Source organism: Dermacentor andersoni, chromosome 8 (assembly GCF_023375885.2).
Source record: "Dermacentor andersoni chromosome 8, qqDerAnde1_hic_scaffold, whole genome shotgun sequence".
Taxonomy (NCBI): Eukaryota; Metazoa; Arthropoda; class Arachnida; order Ixodida; family Ixodidae; genus Dermacentor; species Dermacentor andersoni.
The window spans coordinates 18,694,736-18,716,970 of record NC_092821.1 but is presented as its reverse complement, the minus strand read 5'-3'; the positions used below and the strand labels follow the sequence as shown (position 1 = coordinate 18,716,970).

The window sequence follows — 22,235 nt, the reverse complement described above, 5'->3', positions numbered from 1 at the left end:
TCGACGGTGTCCCTATGACGGCGTTAATAGATACTGGTGCCCAGGTGTCCATAATGTGTTCTAACCCCGGTCGTCGACTGAGGGAGGTCCTCGCGCCTGCTACTACACGAGCTGTACGCGTGGCCGATGGCGGCACTGTTGACTTTCTGGAATGTGTGCTTCCCGTAAAAGTATCGCCGACCGCCACGTTCCTGTTCTTTTTCAAGTGCTGACCAATCGCCCCCATGACTCGGACTCGACTTTCTTATGGCGCATTCAGCTTTGATCGACTGTTCTGCCGGTACCCTTTTCCTCGAACTTGCTATACTCGCGCATATTCGTGCCGAACGGCGGTACCCCTTTAGTACGACCGCCTTCGTCCACCTGCCACCTAGAGCCTTGAGTTTTCTTGATTTGTTTGCGAGCGTCAGGCCTTGCTCTGCCACCTGGTGTCTCCTCTGTCGCTTAAAAAGCCTGCTCCTTCAACGGACGCTTGCAGTCAGCGGCAAACACTTCAGGATACTGATGCCGTACTTTGCTCTTGGCAGGTGAGTTTGATACCTTACCTGCCTATTCTTTGTGTTGTTTTGCTGACTGCACAGCAATGTCTCATCTATGTGGTTCATGTTCTAACGCTATACTGGATGATGGGAAATGTTTGACATGCTGTTCTTGTAATACGAGCTTTCGCGTAGGACAGAGTTGCTGTGCGATTGCTGAAAGCACGTTTGCAAAGATGTCTTCCGCGAAACGCGAAACGTGGCACTGTCCCGCTTGCAAAAGCGGCACGGGAAGCCAGTCTTCTGGAGGCGTAGCTCAGGCGGACAGTACTATCGCGCAGCAGTTGAAGTCTGTGAACGAGAGGCTTGACAAGTTATGCACAACTGTCAGTACGCTCGCTCTGAGCTGTCGACGTTTGGGGAGGCCTGCGTTAGAATTTCAGGTGCTGTTGAGGAAATGCAGATATCTGTTGATTTTCTCTCCGCTAAATATGACTCCGTAACATCCTTCGTTACAACCACCAAATCAGAAATGACAGAGCTTCGTAGCCTGGTTGTCTCTCTGTCGTCGACGGTGACTACCCAGGCGGAGCAACTTGACAGAGCAAACACAGGGCTGAATGACTTGGAACTTTACAGTCGCCGAAGCAATTTTGAAATTCACGGCCTTCCAACTAATTCTAATGAAGATTTGACTTCCTTCATTTCGGAACTTGCAGTGAAATTGAAAATTTCTGATTTCAAAGCAGCTGACATTGCCGCCATTCACCGTTTGCGCAGTCAAGGCGTCACCCCGCCCGCTATTCTGGTCCAGTTGCAGAGCTTCGCTGCAAAACAGAAATGGTTCGAGGCACGCGGAGCTCTGTCTAATCTAGCGCAGTTGGGAGTGCTTCCACTCCTGTATTTTAATGATCATTTAACTCGTGAGAACGGAGAGCTCTTGCGGATGGCACGGTTAAAGAGCAAGGAAACAAATTATAAATTTTGCTGGACAAGAAACGGCAGAATTTTCGCAAAGAAATCAGAAGGGGCGTCACTGCTCAGAATAGATAGGAAGTCTGATCTTGATAAAATTGTTTGAATATGCACAGTTGCGGCTTTCTTGTCACTACTAACTTTGCCGAAGCTAAGACATTTTTATCTGAGCCACAAGGAAATGCTTTGCGTATAAGCCATGTCAATATACGTAGCATTAGGAACATTGGGACCAGTTCGTCGCTGCAACCTCAAGTGTCCGCTCTTTGTTTGATGTTTTCATCTTGACAGAAATAAACATCCCATTGGAATGTACTGTGCAATATACTCTGCCAGACTATCAAATGTTTACATACACACGTCCTGTAGGAAAAGGGGAAGGCATCGCTGTTTTTGTTAAAAATAAGTGGTCGGTTTCGGAACTAACTGTTTCCTTCGTTCACGCTGAAGCATTAGCGCTTCGCCTGAGCACTCCTGAGCTGTCAGTTGCCATTTTTGCCGTTTATCGCCCTCCGCGCTTCAACACACGGTTGTTTCTGTCTGAGCTAGATAGTGCTTTATCATCACTTCCTCTAGATGAACATGTGTGCCTGATAGGCGATATAAATATAAACACACACTGTCCTACGGAGGCAGTTGTCAGTGATTACCTTGACACTACATCAAAATGGGGCCTAGAAAACAAATTTTTTTATATTATGGGGTTTTACGTGCCAAAACCACTTTCTGATTATGAAGCACACCGTAGTGGAGGACTCCGGAAATTTCGACCACCTGGGGTTTCGACCACAACAATCCGTTGTGCCACACGCGAACAATTTTTGGCGGATAGCCCTACGGTTTCATGTATCGACCACATAAATGTGCGGTCATGTAATCTAGTTACATTAATATTATCATTATTATCATTAATTCCACAGTAGTTCAAACAAAACTAGCTGATCACTACTTCGTTTGTACTTCTTTAACACAGTCATCTGCCACCATTGCTTCTAGCGCGTCCAAGACAAAAATTTCAATAACTGATCTAAGGTTATTTGATAGACTAGTCCAACAATATGATCGGCGCATATTTCTATCAACCATGCCCCCGTCGGAAACTTGTGAAAAATTCGTTGCTCTTTTCGATGACTTCAGGAGAGAATTCACTCGAATTATAACGGTTAAACAGCGCAGCGCTAATGGTGGCTGGATGTCAGCAGAAATTCTTACTGCAATAAAAGAAAAAGATATGCTTTGTAGTCTGTGTCGCCGAGACCCTAACTGCAACACACTTCGGTTAAAATTTAAACTTTGCAGAAACAGAGTTAATGCAGCTATTCGCCTTGCTAAACGCAATCACTTTCGCAACAAGTTTAGGAATTCCCGGTTTGACAGCCGTAAAACCTGGTCCCTAATAAATGACCTCAGAGGTGTTGGTAAAAAACTACGCAATGATAACTACTTCTTTTCCCACTTTTCATCTGATAGCCAGAGTATAGCCAGAGTATAGCTAATGATTTTAACGATTTCTTGTCTAGAATATCGGGTTTTTCTAGACCACACCCGGATACATGTACACCAAAAACAAATAACCTACAATCGGCTTATCTACCGTTGCTGGCTGATTGCGACCTGAAAACAATTCTTTTTAGTTTTAAACTCAACAAGTCCGTAGGAGCCGATGGCATCTCTGTCATCGAGCTTCGAAGAAACTACAGCTACATCAAGGACGTTTTAATAGCAATAATTAATCATATCTTGACATGCGGCGTTATTCCAGTCAGACTGAAAACGGCAATCATTATACTACTCTATAAGAAAGGATCTCGAGGCAAAGTTGAAAACTACCGCCCCATATCAGTTTTACCTTGCATAGCACAAATTTTAGAGAAACGTATGCTGCTCACTATGAATAGCTTCCTTGATACTAACGACATGTTATCACCGCAGCAATACGGCTTTATAAAAGGCAAAGGCACTCAGGCACTTCTGGATTATTTTTCCGATTTCCTAAACTTCTGTTTCGAAACTAACCAGATAGCGTGCGCATTGTTCCTTGACGTAAGCAAGGCATTAGACAGTGTCTACCATGACTTATTGTTAACAAAGCTTTCTATGATGGGATTCCGTGGTTTGTTTCTGTCACTTCTCGATAATTTTCTCCGGCACCGGTTTCAGTACGTCTCAGTTCAAAACTTTCACAGCAGCCTTTCTCCAATCAAAGCCGGTGTTCCACAAGGCTCAGTATTAAGCCCTCTCCTATTTAACATTTAAGTTAATGATCTGTCTAAGGCAGTCCCCATTAAGATATTTGAGTATGCAGACGATACAGTGTTAGTTTCTCATGCAAATCAATATTCTGATGCAGCTTCTCATTTACAAGAAGCAGCAGCGAAGGCAATAGACTGGTTCGCCACAAATTTAATCGACATTAACGTATTAAAAACACAACTTGTCTGCTTTCGAAGTCCATTAAAGAGAGTACACTTGACTAGGGAAGTAGCATTACATAATTCACATTGCAAATCCATGTTCTTGCGCCCCTATCGACTACACATCATCCGTAAAATATGTCGGTTTGCGTTTTGACAGCGATCTGTCATGGAATTCGCATGTTTCTTATGTCTGTCAGAGGATTCGCTCACTGCTTTGCTTACTTTATCAAATCCGTCACCTCATGCCCATATCAGTCAGGAAAACCAGCGCGCATGCGTTGTGCTACAGTGTTGTCCGATACGGAATTACTGCCTACGGACATTGTGCTCTTCGTTATCAAAAAAGAATTAACTCACTAATGCGCTCCCTTTTAAAAGTTATAGGTTATGACTTGTGTCTTGAAGGCAACACAGACATTTTTAAGGCATTATCCATGCCAGATTATTCTTAGGTTCTACTGCACACAATAGCCCTGAGACATTTCTGGGACAATAGTTATAAAGTACCATATGTAACTCCCCGTAGCCTTAGACCAAAATGGCGTCATCAAATACCTCGTTGTGCAACAAAATACCGCAAGAGAATGCGCGAATACTATGTTCCTGCGTTTTTTTAATTATTTACCCCTTAACGTGCTGTAGTCAACATCAAAATACAAGCTCAAGAAGCACTAAAACGTGCGGACTTAAGCGGCTATAATATGTAAAGAAATAGACCTCGCTTACCTCCTTGTGTATTACGCCTACAGAGTGGCTTTGATTAAAAATGTGATCAGAAAGTTTGTCCCTGCACAGCTTTCATTGAAGCAATTGTGGTTTTGACTCATTTGTTATTTATAATCATCTACTCATTCTGTGCCGCGCAAAGTAATCATGAGGCATGGTGATACTTGTACGCGCCAGATGTCTTCTCAAACCTGTATATGTGCATATACGTACACCTATTATAAATGCGTACAATGTGAGTATCAGTGTATGTATATACATTTATCGCTTCCCTGTATTTCTTTTTTCTTTCTTGATATTGTAACAGTTTGTTCGCTGCCTTTCACGCTCTGCCAGTCAAGCCCAATGTGGCTTTGGCAGGCCTGATGAATGTATTAGGTTTTATAGAAATAATAAAAGAGTTTATTATTATTATTATTATTATTATTATTATTATTATTATTATTATTATTATTATTATTATTATTATCTTTGCTTGTGCCCGATGGCGATTACGTCGCCATGCCTGTTCTTGATGTCCTTTTGATGCGCAATATCACTGTGCCCCACTCCGTCATCACCATCGCCGATAACCCGACATGCCTCCCTGTCGTCAGTTTTAGCCTGACGAAGTTTTATTGCAAGGCATATCGGTTGAAACGCTGCGTGCTAGCGACGTCACGACGCTTTCCGTAGACATCTGCTCAGATTCTCCACCATGTCCACAGGATGTTATTTGCCCTGACGCAACATTTCGTCCCATCATTGCTGCGGACCTATTGCCTGAACAAGCAGCAGGTCTGTGTCGCCTTTTGGTTTCCTACCACGACATCTTTGACCTCAACAATCGCCAATTGGGCCAGACTCCACTGGTTAAGCATCACATAAATACTGGCGATGCCAGTCCTATTTATCGCCGGCCGTATCGAGTTTCTGCTTCAGAGCTTAAGGTTATTCAAGATGAAGTGAACAAGATGCTTGCCAAAGGCATTGTTGAACCTTCGTCGAGCGCTTGGGCGTCGCCCGTAGTGCTTGTTAAATAGAAAGATGGCACATGACGTTTCTGCGTAGATTATCGTCATCTAAACCGCATTACCAAGAACGACGTCTACCCCTTGTCTCGCATCGACGGCGCCCTCGATTGTCTCCACGGCGCCAACTACTCTTCATCGATAGAGCTTCGGTCTGTTTATTGGCAGATTTCTCTGGATAAAAAAGACCAAGAGAAGACCGCGTTCGTCACTCCTGATGGTCTATATCAATTCAAAGTTATACCATTCGGTCTATGCAATGCCCCAGCAACGTTCGAACGTATGATGGACCTCTTTGCTTCAACGGTTCAAATGGTCAACATGCCTCTGCTACCTATACGATGTTCTCATATAATCACCTACATTTGAGACGCACCTTAAGCGCCTATTAGGTGTTCTTCAACTATCCCGCGAGGCTGCGTTCCAGCTAAATTCATCGAATTGTCTCTTCGGTCATCGGCAGATTGCAGTGCTGGGCCACCTCGTCGACGCTTCCTGTATTCAACCAGACAAGTAGAAAATTCGTGCTGTCACGTCTTTTCCTGTACATCAGTCTGTCAAAGACGCCCGAAGTTTTGTAGGACTCTGCTGCTACTTCCGACGCTTAGACTTCGCACTGATTGCCCGACCTCTTGCTGATCTTCTGAAGAAGGACGTGCCGTTTACGTGGGGCCCCACTCAAGCTGCCGCATTTTCCCACCTCACCATCATTCTCACCACGCCACCTATACTGGCCCACTTTTACCCGACCTCTCCTACAGAGGTGCGTGCCGATGCCAGTGGTCACGGTATCGGATTCGTCTTAGCCCAGCGCGAACAGGGCCAAGATCGTGTTATCGCATACGCTAGCCGCCTCCACACAACAGCGAAGCACAACTATTCCATTACAGATCGTGAATGCTTGGCTCTCGTCTGGGCGGTTTCCGAATTCCGCCCGTACTTGTATGGCACGCACTTCTCTGTAATGACGGACCACCACGCACTCTGATGGCGTTCCTCACTCAAGGATCCTACTGAAGGATATTCCTATGCAGTAGCGTACAAGTCGGGCTGATTACATCAAGAAGCAGACTGTTTATCACGCTATCCAGTAGAATATCCACCCGCCGACCCTGACCCCATAGCGACTCTTGCGTTTTCACCGTTTCCCAGCTCCTACACGTTGCCGAAGAGCAACGACGTGATGCCACTTTGCGCGCCATCATTGATGACTTGGAATATTCGCCTTCTGATTCGTCCCTTCACCTGTTTGTTCTCCGAGATGATGTATTATACCGCCACAATGTACACCCCGACGGCCCTGACCTCCTCGTCATTCCTAAGCACCTCCGGTCAGCTGTTCTCCGAGAACTTCACGACATACCAACAGCTGGTCACCTTGGCGTCTCTCGCACCAACGACTGGATTCGCCGACGCTTCTTTTGGCCAGGCATTGCCCACTCAGTCAGGAAATACGCTGCGGCGTGTGAAATAATGCCAGCGCCGAAAAACACCATCGACGCTCCCTGCCGGGTGCCTTCAACCGCTCGACATTCCTTCGGAGACGTTCTGTCGCGTTGGCTTAGGCTTACTTGGCCCTTTCCCTCTATTCATGCCTGGCAACAATGAATCGCTGTGGCGATAAATTACGCCACGCGCTGCACCAATACCAGAGCGCTTCCAACAAGTGGCACCACACATGTCGACGATTTTCTTTTACGCGACGTGATTCTGCAGCATGGTGCTCCACACCAACTGCTCACAAACCGTGGTCGGACATTTCTTTCTGAATTCATCGCCAACATCCTACTTGCTCAACCATGCACAAGCTGACTACATCTTTCTATCCACAGACTAATGGTCTCACGGAGCTTCTGAATCGCACCATAACAGACGTGCTTGCAAAGTATATCTCGTCCGACCATACTGATTGGGACCTTGCCGTATATTATGTCACTTTTGCATATAATTATTCGCGGCACGAGACTGCCGGTTATTCCCCGTTCTTTCCGCTGTTCGGCAGAGAACCCACATTGCCACTGGAGGCATGCCTTCCATCCGCTGCAGCAGAGACCAGCGAGTATTCACTTGACGCCATCACCAGGGCAGCTCAAGCACGTGAAATTGCCCGCGCTTGCCTCCTGACCTCCCAAGAGAAGCAACGGCGTTTGTACGATTGCCAACACAGAGACGCACACTTTTCGCCTCGATCTCTGGTACTCCTTTGGTCCCCGGCACGTCACGTTGGCCTGTCAGAAAAACTCCTATCTCGGTACACAGGCCCATATAGAGTGCTGCGTGCCGTGACTCCAGTTATGTACGAAATCGCTCAAGTCAGTACCAGTGCCTCATCTGCCCCGAATTCCATGCATGTTGTGCATGTCGCACGCCTTAAACCATATTATTTTCCTGTTATCGCATATAGTTACATGTCCTGGGATGGTTCTTCTGCCCCCGGGGGTAATGAGACATGCATATTGTGTGTTTCTTGTGGAAGATGCACGTGGGCGCCTCGACGAAGATGACGAACGCTCTCTGGCTCTAGAGCTGTCGGCTGAACTGGCCAGCGCTGCAGTTATCATTTGTAAATATACCTTGTAAATAGTCCTGAGTTCTTAATACTTCATTGGCATAACAATATCTACTGTTGTATTTCTTTCAATCACGAAGTCTGATAGCGTCACGCTTCAGTGATGGCGAATAGCGACATAATGTCAGAACTGTGAGATAAAATTTAAGTCTTCATTGGGCGAACCTGTGCCCAGCAAAACTAGTAAAACACAAGCACAGCGATAGTGGCGCGCAAAGTCAGCGATCGCCAAAAATCTGATTTGTGGGCCATGCACATCGGCTTTTAGACGTGACTCATCCAACGTTCCAGCGTAATCGCTGGCGACCGCGTGCCTACCAGAAAAGTACTACACAATTTGTGTAGCGCACACAGTCTGCTTACAAAGCTCTCCCATAACATACACAGCAGATAGAATCAAAGACAACATTCGAGTAAGTTCCAAATCATGAAGGCGCGTCTTGCACTGAGCGATAACATTAAGTCAGCGGGGGAAACGCAGCCGCACGAAAAAATTATAAATAAGCACGCGTGTCAACGCCTCGTCCCTCTTTCACAGCATCGCCACATGCTACAAACACGAGAGCAAAAACGTAGGCAGACGCAGTAAGAAAAATAAATAAAATAACTATGTCCAGCAGTTCCTTACCCTTTGCAGAAAGGCTCAAGGCGCACAACATCGACTACATCAGCGGGGTCGCAAAAGGCGCCCCTGTGATTCAGTTTTGTACAGCGTCCTATTACTTTGGATGATCTTATAGGGTGCGAAAGCTTATCAAAAGTTTATCGCTAAGTCCTCGCCGGCGAATGATGGTGTAAACCCAAAGGCTGTCTCGGGCTGGTATTCTACGTAACGTCATCGAAAGTTGTTCGCCCTTTGCTGGTTCCTGATGCGCAGGTGAGCGAGTAGTACTCCTTCAGCGTGCTGCAGACAAGCGGCGACGTCGACATTCTCTTCGCGAGTGACGTGAGGAAGCACGGCGTCGATAGTCGTGGTCGGGCTTCTTCCGTAAATCAGCTTGAACGGCGTCATCTGCGTTGTTTCTTGCACTGCTGTGTTGTAAGCGAAGGTTACGTAGGGAAGCATGGCATCGCAAGTCTTAGGCTCGACGTCGACGTACACCGCTAACCTATCGGAAGGCATCTTGTTCGCGCGTTCCGTTAGACCCTTCGTTAGCGGGTGGTGGGCGGTTGTCCTCTGGTCACGTGTCTAGCTACACCGCAGCATGGCTTGACTAAGCTCAGCTTTAAAAGCCGTTCTGTCGGCAGTGAGGACTACTAGCGCTCCATATTACAGCAGGATGTTCTCGACGAAGAATTTAAATGTTTCCACCCCATTAGCTTTGGACAGGGCTTTCGTTTTGGTGGAGCGATTAAGCTAGTCGATGGCCACGACAATGGACTTGTTTCCGGATGATCGCATCGGAAAAGGCCACAAATAGTCCTTCCAAGTCTGCCTAAACGATCGGCAAGAAGGCTGTAGCAATCCCGCTGGCCTTCTGGGTTGTGTCTTTAGTCTCTGGCAGTCTCGGCACGTATTGACGCAACGGGTGACGTGGTCGTTCAAGTGTGGCCTGTAATACTCCTCCGGAATCATCGCACGTCCACGGGAAAATTCGATATGGCCTACTATTGGGTCATCACGAAGGGCGTGGAGAACTCCTTGCCGCAATGCCGCAGGCACTAGACGGTGGTTGGCGCACACTGGTGAAAAGTTCTTGCAAAGGATGTCATGTTGCATGGAAAACTAAGACACTCCTCGCCGAAATCTCCTACGGACAACGTCAGTATTTCCTTCCAAGTACTCTACAAGACTTTTTAGCTTCAGTTCTTCTCGTTGCTGTTCAATGAAGTATTCCAACCTCATTGCTCCCAGGAATGTGCCGTCATCCTCGCCGCCTTACGTCGGCGAGTCAATGGAGGCGTGTCGTAGGCTGTCGGCATCAGAGCGCTTCCGTCCGCACTTGTAGACGACGGTGATGCCAAATTACTGGAGTCTGAGACTCCATCGTACGAGGCATCCTGAAAGGTCCTTTAAATGTGCAAGCCAAGACGAGGCGTGATGTTCGTTTACGACTTGGATGGGCCGGCCATATAGGTAAGGGCGGAATTTCGTAGTAGCTGAAATAATCGAGAGGCATTCTTTTTCCATCGTAGAATAACTGGCTTCAACTTTCTGCAGCGGCCGGACAGCGAAATAAATTACTCCTTTCGAATCGGCATTTCCTTTGGACTTGGACTGCGCGGAAGCCTGGGCGACTTGAGTCGCCGTGGATTTCGATGTCCACGTCTTCATCGAAGTGGACGATTACTGGCGGTGACAGCAGGCGTCATTTAGCTCGTCGAAGGAATGAACGACAATTTGCCGCATTTTTCACTTGAACGCGACGTCCTACTTTGCGAGATATGTCAGTGGCTCGTCGATGCCTTCAAAAGTGTTTCACGAAACGCTTGTAATAAGCACACAGGCCAAGGAATCTGCGCACTTCCTTCTTGTTGGCTGGCTGTGGAAAGTAAACGATGGCAGATGTCTTGTCAGGATCAGGAAGGACTGCAGTTTTGCTGATGGCTTGGGCCAGTAAGAGAAGCTCATCGTAAGTGAAGTGGCACTTTGCGGCTTAAGAGAGAACCCTGATGATTACATGGCCTCTAGTACTGTCCCAAGCCGCCTAAGATGGACGTTTAAATTCCCTGCGAATGCAACGACGTCATCCAAGTAGATGGTGCAGGTCTGCCACCTCAACCCTGCTAATACCGTGTTCGCCACGCGCTTGAACATTGTAGGTGCCGAGCACAGTCCGAATTGGATGACCTTATACTTGTAGAGGCCGTAAGGTGTGATAAAAGCTGTTTTCTTGCCATCCTTCGCGTCTCCTTCAATTTGCCAGTTGCCAGCATTGACATCCATCGATGAGAAATACTTCGCAATGCAGAGCCGGTCCAGTGCGTCGTCTGTCCGTGGGAGCGGATACACGTCCTCCTTCATTATCGTGTTCGACGAACGATACTCCACATACAACGGCAGCTTTTCATCCATTTTCTTCACCAAGGCAACAGGGGATGCCCACGGGCTCTTCGAACGTTCGATGGATTCGTCTCTTTGTACCTCATCGAATTGTTGCGGGATGGCTTCTTGTTGTGACGTTGAAGCTCGGTATGGGCTCTGAGGGAGGGGTCGAGCGCACCCTTCGGTTATTATGCCATGCTTAGCAACGGGTGCTTGTGGAATCCTTGATCACATAGAAGAGCAGTTTGTATCGTCGGAAAAGACCTTTGAGTCGTTCCTGCTTATTCATGGGAGACTCGGTCTGATATCAAAGGCTGGTCCGGGAACTAAAGCCGTCGAAATAGATGTGGCATAATCCTAGAGCATAAAAGTACTGCTGCTTTCCACAATATTCCGCGATGTATGTGATAGCCGTGCCCTTGCTGAGGTGTTAGTACTTCTGGCTGAAGTTTGTCAGCTTTACTTTCGTTTTTTCTTCGTATAGTCGCGCGATTTCTCTTGAGACGATGACTTCATTTAGGAGCCCGATCAAGCCATCGTGACTTAGGGAACTTACCGGTGGTGTCGCTTGGTGTTCGGGTATAGCTCTATCGACTTGGACTTCGGGCTGTGTTCGTTCAAGAAGTCCAAGCCGAGAATTACGTCTCGCGATCACTATTGCAAGATGACGAATGTGGCAGGGTAACTCCGGTCATGAATAGCAATTGTTGTCGTGCCGATTCCAGTCGGTGTTATCGGGTGTTATCCAGCTGTCCGGATATGAGGGCATTACCATGCAGTCTTAACTTTCTTCAAATGGGCGGCGTCCACCAAAGTAACTGCGTGGCCGTCGAGAAGCACGTGTACATTGGTGGTCGTTGCTCTTGTATAACAGTTAGGTCGTCGCGTCAAATTACGGCTGAGTCCCGTTGTTCCAGTGATGTCCTTCCGGTGACTTCGTCGATGGCGGTGGATCTTCGTTACTTTGACGAACAGCAAGCGCGCCTCTGGTGGTTGCTGCTTTTAGTTTTCCGAGTACGGGCTGATAGACCGGCCATGGGCTTGGTCAGTGTATAGTCGGTGCTGCGGCAAGAAGTAGCGTCCTGGTGAAGGTGAACGGAAAGCCCGTGGGTGCCTCCACTGAGCGGCTGCGATGTATTGCGCGATCTTACGAGGCTGTTAGGCAAGCTTGGACGCGGCAGCGGTCGCGGGTATGCCAAGGATCAGTCTTTCTTGTAATGCTGTGCGTGGCGACGAGTGGGTGAGCTGAGGGCGGCGGTGGTAGTGGAAGACAAAATTGCAGCCTTACGTGTTCCTAGCGAAGGCATGCAGGGAGGCCTCGACCTTAGGCAACGGTGGCATAGGTCATCACTGGCGGCTGGGGTTGTGGCTATTCTTGAGCTTCTATTGCTTCCAGGGATCGCTTAAGCTCTTATTTAACTGCCGCAGGGTTGGAGGCCACCTAGCGGTGCGACCTGGCGCCACTCCGATCGTCTCGCGCCGGTCATCGGCACCTAGCACTTGAACTTCGGTGTAGTTTGTTGTCAATGCATGGCGGTTGTACTGCCCGGTGCGCCTTTCAAGTAGTCTTCTCGGTTGTTGTGGCCTCCTAAATGAACTCTCAGACAATCTTAGGTGAGTTGCGTATCACTACGGCGAACAGCTGTTCCTTCACGCCCCGGATCATGACGCGAAATTTCTTCAGACATGTCGGGGTTGAGGTGGTGGAAGAGGCGAGTCATCTCCTCCGTTAATGTCACGATGTTCTCATTCGGTAGTTGTACTTGGGTTTCCTAGAGAGCTGCGGCCCTTTCGTTGCATACGATACTCGCGAAGGTCTTCAAGATGTTCTCACGAAATCGGTGCCACATCGCTAGGGTCCGAGCAGCATCATCCAATGAAAAATAAACATGGCGCAGCTTGTCCTCACCACTCTAGTTCGAAGTGAATCCTGAGGTCTTACACCACAAGACCACGATTTGGTTATTTGATTATGAGGCACACAGTATCCAGCGACTCTGGAATAATTTTTACTGCCAAAGAATCTTTAACGTGCCCCCAATGCACGGGGCATGGGTGTTTTTGCATTTGCTCCCATAAAAATACGGCAGCCGCGGCCGGAAGTTGATCCCACGACCTCGTGCTTAGCAGCGCAACTCCGTAGCCGCTAAGCCACCGTGGCGGTTCGGTCCAGTTCTTGAACGTCGTGGTCTTGTCGTATGTCTCCAGCCATGTTTAAGAATCTTCAAACGATGGTCCACTAAATGTAGGCGGCCTTCTGGGCTGTCGAAGTGTGAGAACCGCTCACGATGCTGGGTTCGTCATCGCGGCCCCTGACTTCGTCTTGGTCTTAACGGCCGTCTCGGATAGAAGCCCGAACGCCGTGAGCAGGTTTTGTAGTATGAGGCTAGCTCGATGGTCTGGAGTGACACTGGCAGTGTCTTCGGGGTTCGAGCTTAGATGGCCTTGTGAGGGCGTCCAGTACAACAACGCGAAAGCATATCCACCAGATGTCACGTTGTAGTGATGGTGAGTTAAAACTATAACTATTGGGCGAACTTGTGCTCAGCAAAACAAGTAATACTCAAGCACAACAATAACGGTGCGCAAATTCCATGATCGTCGGAAGTGTGATCTGCGGATCCAGCGCGGCGGGCTTTTATAGATGACTCGCCCAACGTTGCATCGTAGTCACTGGCGCCTGTGTACCTTCCACAAAGTACTACGCAATTCGTCTCGCATATACAGTCTGCTTACAGAAAACTCGGCGAGAACATACACAGCTGATAGAATCACTGGTAACATTCGAGTAAGTTCCAAATCATGCAGGTGCTTCTTTCGCTGAGCCGTAGCCTTAAGTTAGCAGCTGAAATACAATCCCACGAAAAAAAAATCCTAAATAAGTACAGGTGTCAAATGTAACTGCGTCTAATTGTTGCTCTTTGAAGTAGATTTTGTCGCTGTTGTTGGTTATTGTTGTTTTACTCATCTAATTACAGCACATCTACTTAAATGTGCACTTTATAACTCACTCCCCGCATCTGCTTGGGCAAAGCTGACAGTATTTTTCAAATATATTGTCACGTGGTGGTGACGTAGAAGAACACAGTAGCAATACTGTGAACGAGAAAACTAACTTTTATTGGGCGAACTTGTGCCCACAAAACAGGCTACACTTATAGCACAACGAAAGCGGCGAACACAGTCGGCGATCGTCGGAAATCTGATCAGCGGGTCAAGCGCGTCGGCTTTTATACAGGATCGTCGAATGTTCCAGACTAATCGTTGGGACCCGCGTGCCTTCCACAAAGTTCTACACCATTCGAGTCAGGCGAATAAATCAGATAACAGAAGGTTCGTCGACAACAGACTGTGGATACAAGCATCGATAACTTTCCAGAAACTTCGGATACATGCAAGCGCGTCCCGCGCTGTGCGATAAGATTTGTTAGGCGGCGAAACGTGGTCGCCCGATAAATATAAGTACACGTGTCAATACCCCCTTCTTAAAAAGCATCGTCCCGATGCTACAAATATAAGAGAGCGACACACAAAAGGACACTTATTAAGCATAAGTAACAAAACAACGAAAAGAAATCAAGTCTAAAAGTCAGTTACGCGAAGTCCCAAAGTTCGTCAACGCTGGTGGTACGGCTTGAGTCGCACAACGTGGACAATTTCAGGTCGTGAGCGACGCCGCTGTGACAGCGAAATGCCGTCTGGCACGACCTCATAGTCCAGTACGCCAATACGTCGGATGATCTTGTACGGTCCGAAATAGCGACGCAAGAGCTTCTCGCTCAGTCCTCGTCGGCGTATAGGGGTCCAAACCCAAACACGGTCACCGGGCTGGTACTCGATAAAGCGTCGTCGGAGGTTGTAGCGTCGGCTGTCGGTCCTCTGCTGGCTCTTGATCCGGAGGCGGGCGAGCTGTCGGGCTTCTTCGGCGCGCTGGAGATAGCTAGCGACGTCAACATTCTCTTCGTCAATGACGTGGGGCAGCATGGCGTCGAGCGTGGTCGTCGGGTTCCTGCCGTAAACCAGCTTAAACGGCGTGATCTGTGTTGTTTCTTGCACCGCCGTGTTGTAAGCGAAGGTTACATACGGCAGGACCGCGTCCCACGTCTTGTGCTCAACGTCGACGTACATCGCTAGCATGTCGGCGAGGGTCTTATTCAGGCGCTCCGTGAGACCATTAGTTTGCGGATGGTAGGCAGTTGTCCTCCTGTGGCTTGTCTGGCTATATTGCAGAATGGCTTGGGTGAGCTCTGCTGTAAAAGCTGTTCCTCTGTCGGTGATGAGGACTTCTGGGGCGCCATGTCGCAGCAGGATGTTCTCGACGAAAAATTTCGCCACCTCGGCTGCGCTGCCTTTCGGTAGAGCTTTTGTTTCAGCGAATCGGGTGAGATAGTCCGTCGCTACGACGATCCACTTATTCCCGGATGTTGACGTCGGAAACGGCCCCAACAAATCCATCCCAATCTGCTCGAATGGTCGACGAGGAGGTTCAATCGGCTGTAGTAACCCTGCTGGCCTTGTCGGTGGTGTCTTGCGTCGTTGACAGTCTCGGCATGTCTTGACGTAGCGGGCGACGTCGGCGGTAAGACGCGGCCAGTAATACCTTTCATGTATCCTCGACAGCGTCCGGGAGAATCCGAGGTGCCCAGCAGTGGGATCGTCGGGTAAGGCGTGCAGTACTTCTGGACGCAGCGCCGACGGTACAACAAGAAGGTAGTTGGCGCGGACTGGTGAAAAGTTTTTCTTCACGAGTAGGTTGTTTTGAAGCGTGAACGAAGATAATCCACGCTTAAATGCCCTAGGGACAACGTCGGTGTGCCCTTCCAAATACTCGACAAGGGCTTTAAGCTCCGGGTCCCCTCGTTGTTGATCAGCGAAGTCTTCCGCGCTTATTATACCAAGGAAGGCGTCGTCGTCCTCGTTATCTTGCGGCGGCGGGTCAATGGGGGCGCGTGATAGGCAATCGGCATCTGAGTGTTTTCGACCGGACTTGTATGTTACAGTGATGTCGTATTCTTGTAGTCTGAGGCTCCACCGTGCCAGCCGTCCTGAAGGGTCCTTTAAGTTAGCTAGCCAACACAACGCGTGATGGTCGCTGACCACTCTGAATGGCCTGCCATATAGGTAGGGGCGAAATTTCGCTGTAGCCCAAACGATGGCTAGGCATTCCTTTTCCGTTGTGGAATAATTGCCTTCCGCTTTTGACAACGACCGGCTAGCGTAAGCTATCACGTGTTCATGTCCATCTTTTCTCTGGACTAGGACGGCACCGAGGCCTAGGCTACTGGCGTCAGTGTGGATTTCGGTATCGGCGAGCTCGTCGAAGTGCGCAAGTACGGGCGGCGACTGCATGCGTCGTTTGAGTTCTTCAAATGCGTCGGCCTGCGGCGTTTCCCACTTGAACTCGATGTCACATTTAGTTAGCTGTGTCAGCGGCTCAGCGATGCGTGAAAAGTCCTTGACAAATCGCCTGTAGTAGGCACACATGCCAAGAAATCTACGCACTGCCTTTTTGTCGGTGGGCTGCGGGAACTTTGCGATGGCAGCTGTCTTCTGCGGGTCGGGGCGGACTCCAGACTTGCTGATGACGTGGCCTAGGAACAGAAGCTCATCGTAGGCGAAGCGGCACTTTTCTGGCTTCAGAGTGAGCCCTGATGACTTGATGGCCTCGAGTACTGTTGCGAGCCGCCTAAGGTGTTCGTCGAAATTTTCGGCGAAGACAACGACGTCATCCAAGTAAACGAGACAGGTCTGCCACTTCAATCCTGCTAAAACCGTGTCCATCACACGCTGGAACGTTGCAGGCGCCGAGCACAGTCCAAATGGCATAACCTTGAACTCGTAGAGGCCGTCTGGGGTGATGAAGGCGGTCTTTTCGCGATCTCTTTCGTCGACTTCAATTTGCCAATAGCCAGACTTGAGGTCCATCGACGAGAAGTATTTAGCGTTGCAGAGCCGATCTAATGCGTCGTCTATCCGTGGGAGGGGGTATACATCCTTCTTCGTGATCTTGTTCAGTCGACGATAATCGACACAGAAACGTAGGGTTCCGTTCTTTTTCTTTACCAGGACAACAGGGGATGCCCACGGGCTTTTCGACGGCTGGATGATGTCGTCGCGCAGCATTTCGTCGACTTGTTCTCTTATAGCTTCACGTTCCCGCGTCGAAACTCGGTAAGGGCTCTGGCGTAGTGGTCGAGCGCATTCTTCGGTTATTATGCGATGCTTTGCGACTGGTGTTTGTCGAATCCTCGATGACGTCGAAAAGCAGCCTTTGTATCGTCGAAGCAGACTTCTGAGCTGTTGCTGCTTAATCACGGGGAGACTTGGACTTATGTCGAAGTCTGGCTCGGGAACTACGGTTGTCGGGGTAGATTCGATAGAATCCGAGAGGACAAAGGCATCGCTGGTTTCCACAATTTCCTCGATGTATGCGATCGTCGTGCCCTTGTTGATGTGCTTGAACTCCTTGCTGAAGTTTGTCAGCAACACTTTCGTGTTTCCTCCGTGCAGTCGAGCGATCCCTCTTGCGACGCAAATTTCACGGTCGAGCAGTAGACGTTGGTCGCCTTCGATGACGCCTTCTACGTCAGCGGGTGTTTCGGTGCCGACCGAAATAACAATGCTGGAGCGAGGCGGGATGCTCACTTGATCTTCAAGCACACTCAAGGCGTGGTGACTACGAGGGCTCTCCAGCGGTATTGCATGATCTTCCGACAGCGTTATTGACTTCGACTTCAGGTCGATGACTGCGCCGTGTTGGTTGAGGAAGTCCATGCCGAGAATGACGTCTCGTGAACACTGTTGGAGGATAACGAAGGTGACAGGGTAAGTCCGGTCGTGAATGGTAATTCTTGCCGTGCACATTCCTGTCGGCGTAATCAGGTGTCCTCCAGCGGTCCGAATTTGAGGGCCTTCCCATGCAGTCTTAACCTTCTTCAACTGGACGGCGATGTGTCCACTCATTACGGAGTAATCGGCCCCTGTGTCGACTAAGGCAGTGACTGCGTGGCCGTCGAGAAGCACGTCGAGGTCGGTGGTTCTTTGTCTGGCGTTGCAGTTGGGTCTTGGCGTCGGATCACGGCTGCGTCGTGTTGATCTGAAGCTGGAACGTCGCGTCGTCAAGTCGTCTTTCGTCGGTGTAGTCTTGGCTTCCAGACTTCGTCGGGACGGCGGCGTGTCGTTATGTCGTCGAGATGGTCTCTTCGTCGTCTTCGTCGGCGGCGGAGGATCTTCGTCAGTTCGACGAACAGCAACCGCACCTCCATCGGTTGCTGCTTTTAGTTTTCCGGGTATGGGCTTGCAGAGCGGCCCCGGGCTGGGCCAGTGTATGGACGGCGCTGCGGCGACAGGTAGCGGCCTGGTGACGGCGAACGGGACGGTCGTCGAGAGTTCCACTGAGTGCCGGCTAGGTAATCGGCAATGTCACGTGGGCGCTCCCCAAGCTGTGGACGCGGCGCGTTGACGGCGAACCCTCTCAGTCCCATGTCGCGGTATGGGCATCGGCGGTACACATGGCCGGCTTCTCCGCAGTGATAGCAGAGCGGGCGGTGGTCGGGGGCTCGCCAAATGTCCGTCTTCCTCGCATAGGTGCGCTGGGCGACGGGTGGGCGCGCTGGCGGCGGCGGCGGCGGACGACGGAATTGCGGTGTTGCAGGACCTTGGCGCGGTCGCGCAGGGGGGCCTTGACGGCGGGCGACGACGGCGGCGTAGGTCATTGCTTCTGGCTGCGGTGGTTCTGGTAGCACCTCAGCAACTCCAAGGGATCGTTGCACCTCTTCTTTCACGATGTCGGCGATAGAGGCCACTTGAGGCTGCGACGAAGGCAAGACCTTGCGCAGTTCTTCGCGCACAATGGCCCTGATGGTCTCGCGCAGATCGTCCGTGGCCAGTGATTGAACTCCGGCGTAGTTCGTCGAGTTTGTGCGGCGGTCGAATTGCCGGTTTCGGATCTCGAGTGTCTTCTCGATGCTGGTGGCCTCGCGAAGAAACTCGTCCACGGTCTTCGGTGGGCTTCGTACCATTCCGGCAAAAAGTTCCTCCTTCACACCACGCATCAGCAGGCGGACTTTCTTCTCCTCGGGCATTTCAGGGTCGGCGTGGCGGAAGAGACGGCTCATTTCTTCCGTGTAGATCGCGGTCGTCTCATTAGGTAGCTGCACCCGGGTTTCTAATAGCGCTTGGGCTCGTTCTCGGCGTACGACGCTTGCGAACGTCTGCAGGAAGCCGCTTCGGAAAAGTTCCCAGGTCGTTAAGGTGGCTTCTCGGTTCTCGAACCACGTCCTGGCCGCGTCTTCCAAAGCGAAGAAGACATATCGCAGTTTGTCGTCGCTGTTCCAGTTGTTAAAGGTAGCGACTCTCTCGTACGTCTCGAGCCAGCTTTCCGGGTCCTCGAAAGTTGAACCGCGGAACGTCGGAGGCTCCCTGGGCTGCTGCAGCACGACGGGTGACGCTGGGGCTGCCATTGGGGTTGACGTGGTGGCCATCTTCCTAGTCGTCTCAGGCAAAAGTCCGTGCTCCGGGGGCAGTCCTTGCAGCCTGCGGCTACCTCGCTGGTTCTTGGCGACGTTGGTGTCTTCCGAGTGAGGGCTTGGGTCACGGCTTTGTGGGGGCGTCCGGTACATGAACGCAAAGCACCTCCACCAGATGTCACGTGGTGGTGACGTAGAAGAACACAGTAGCAATACTGTGAACGAGAAAACTAACTTTTATTGGGCGAACTTGTCCCCACAAAACAGGCTACACTTATAGCACAACGAAAGCGGCGAACACAGTCGGCGATCGTCGGAAATCTGATCAGCGGGTCAAGCGCGTCGGCTTTTATACAGGATCGTCGAATGTTCCAGACTAATCGTTGGGACCCGCGTGCCTTCCACAAAGTTCTACACCATTCGAGTCAGGCGAATAAATCAGATAACAGAAGGTTCGTCGACAACAGACTGTGGATACAAGCATCGATAACTTTCCAGAAACTTCGGATACATGCAAGCGCGTCCCGCGCTGTGCGATAAGATTTGTTAGGCGGCGAAACGTGGTCGCCCGATAAATATAAGTACACGTGTCAATATTGTATAAATGTTTACACATTTTCCTCTCTTACAGCGCAACAGCTGGAACATTAGGTATGTTTCTTGCATGCTTTTCATTCAAATAGTACTTGTGTCTCCGTCTTTATAAGTAAAATCGAACGCTAGCAAATGCAGTCAATTCCAGGACTGAGTTTGTGAAGCTGCTTATTCAGGGGCTCCACTTTGGGCATTCCGTCATTTTCGTCGATGCGTGACGTAGACGCGACCCGTAGAAAATGGCGCTGATCACCATGTTTTGCTTTCATACCGTGACGCAAACTTGACGTTCTACCTAAAAAACTTAAATGGAGGCACTCTATCTCAGGTTCTCAATAAAGCAAAACAGTTTACCTCCGCAGTAAAGATAAAGCAGCTAGCTCAAAGTGCACGATTATTCCGTCGAAAACGCTTCTTCCTTCCGTCGTCTGCTGCGTACAAGCCGTCATATGCTTCACTAGTTAAGATGCGTGTCCCGGGAAACGGAATGAGCCATCGGATTGTGGCGCCAACGCGCTCGTTTTCTACCTTCAGACAACATACGCGACCTACCAGTGGTGATAAGCGCACGTTCTAGGCCACGTTATCGCTATTTCGTGAAAAGCAAGTGACTCAGCCCGACTGGGACGGCCGAGAAACGGATGAATATCCCCCATAGGGTTGCGTCCGCCAGACGTATACGCTTGCGCGACGCAAGCGCCGGTGCTGTCATCTCTTGTTCAGTTCCCTGGTTACTCTTTCCGCTGAGGAAACAAGGCGCCGCCTTACGTACATTCCGTTTTATAAATTAAAAAGACGCCGTTGTCATAACTTCTGATTGTGCGAAAAGGCATTATTCTTGATGACAGTACAAATGCAGCAGTGCAAGGTTGACAACGCTGCGAAAATTTGCTATCTTCAAATATATTACTTCATATAAAGGCGTTCCTTTAAAAATTTTGGCCCTAAACAGGAATACCAACACGACCCGAAAGCGATCCAAGTACTGTGAGCACGCGTTATGGACAAGAGATTTTCATGGCGCCAAACGACAGGAAAATTTGGCAATCCGAATTCTTCTCGGCCACCATTATATATGGCTGCTCATTAGCATAATTCACGCAGCTCGTCGGACCACAAATTCTGGGAAAAAATCTCTGCAATGGAAGCCCAGCGCAACGTCATGCGCAACGTCAAATTGACGGTTACGAAACGGCCCTTTCCGTGACGCTCCCCACGGCATATTCCTTCAGCCAATCAGCAATCTGACATGGCGCCTATCTTGGATCGCCCCCACATATTCGCGAAATTGCATATGCATTCCACTGGCTTCTGTAGGCTGCCGATCACTTTCTTTTTGAACTGCTAACGTTGCAATATAGCTGCCAAGGACCAAAAAAATGCATTAGTCGATAAATTGTACAAACCCACTTCCGGTTTCGTCATCTTGATCAAAATGCGAAATTGCCTTTTGCAAAACTTCCTCCTCCCGGCATATATTTCAAGGCACGTGAGCTCTCGACAGCCAGTCAGAGAGTCAACACGGCGGATAATGGCGGCCATGCAGCCGCCTTGCGAGTCGAGAATAAAGCCTGATATTCTCCTTGTTCGAATTTGTGAAATCCCCTGACTGTTGCTCTCTGTAAGCCCCCAAGTCCCGTCAAGCTGTCTGCGACAACTTTTTGCGTGGCGGCCCCCAACTTGTGCTTTGGAAATAAAGTTCGGATTCTGATATTATGAAATAACAGTTCGGTGTCGGGTAAAAAAAAATTTTTGGCTATCCACGCACAGGAAATGTCCTGTTTGGATGTGACAGAAGCGAACAAGGAAATTTCGAAACAAGTCGCTTCTGAGAGCATTTGTCAAAGCTGCGTCATTGCTACGTTATCTACGTATACAAGCAGGGTAACGGTGACCGCATTCCGTATATCTTCTATTTGCGCTACGCAACACATAGCTCGTAGCACATAGCCGTGTGGCGTCGGCGTGGTCGAGCCACCATAGTGTGTTCTTGCATTCAGCGCCACTGTGA

General features: G+C 49.6%; 1 protein-coding gene across 1 annotated transcript in view; it reads left to right on the top strand.

Moving 5' to 3' along the window:
* The window catches only part of LOC129383640 (uncharacterized), a 170,768-nt gene that overhangs the window by 61,057 nt on the left and 87,476 nt on the right, over positions 1–22,235 (top strand). Inside the window, exon 5 of the mRNA XM_055068262.2 lies at positions 20,262–20,281. Coding sequence (XP_054924237.1) covers positions 20,262–20,281 — 20 coding nt within the window. The remainder of the gene's footprint in view (positions 1–20,261; positions 20,282–22,235) is intronic.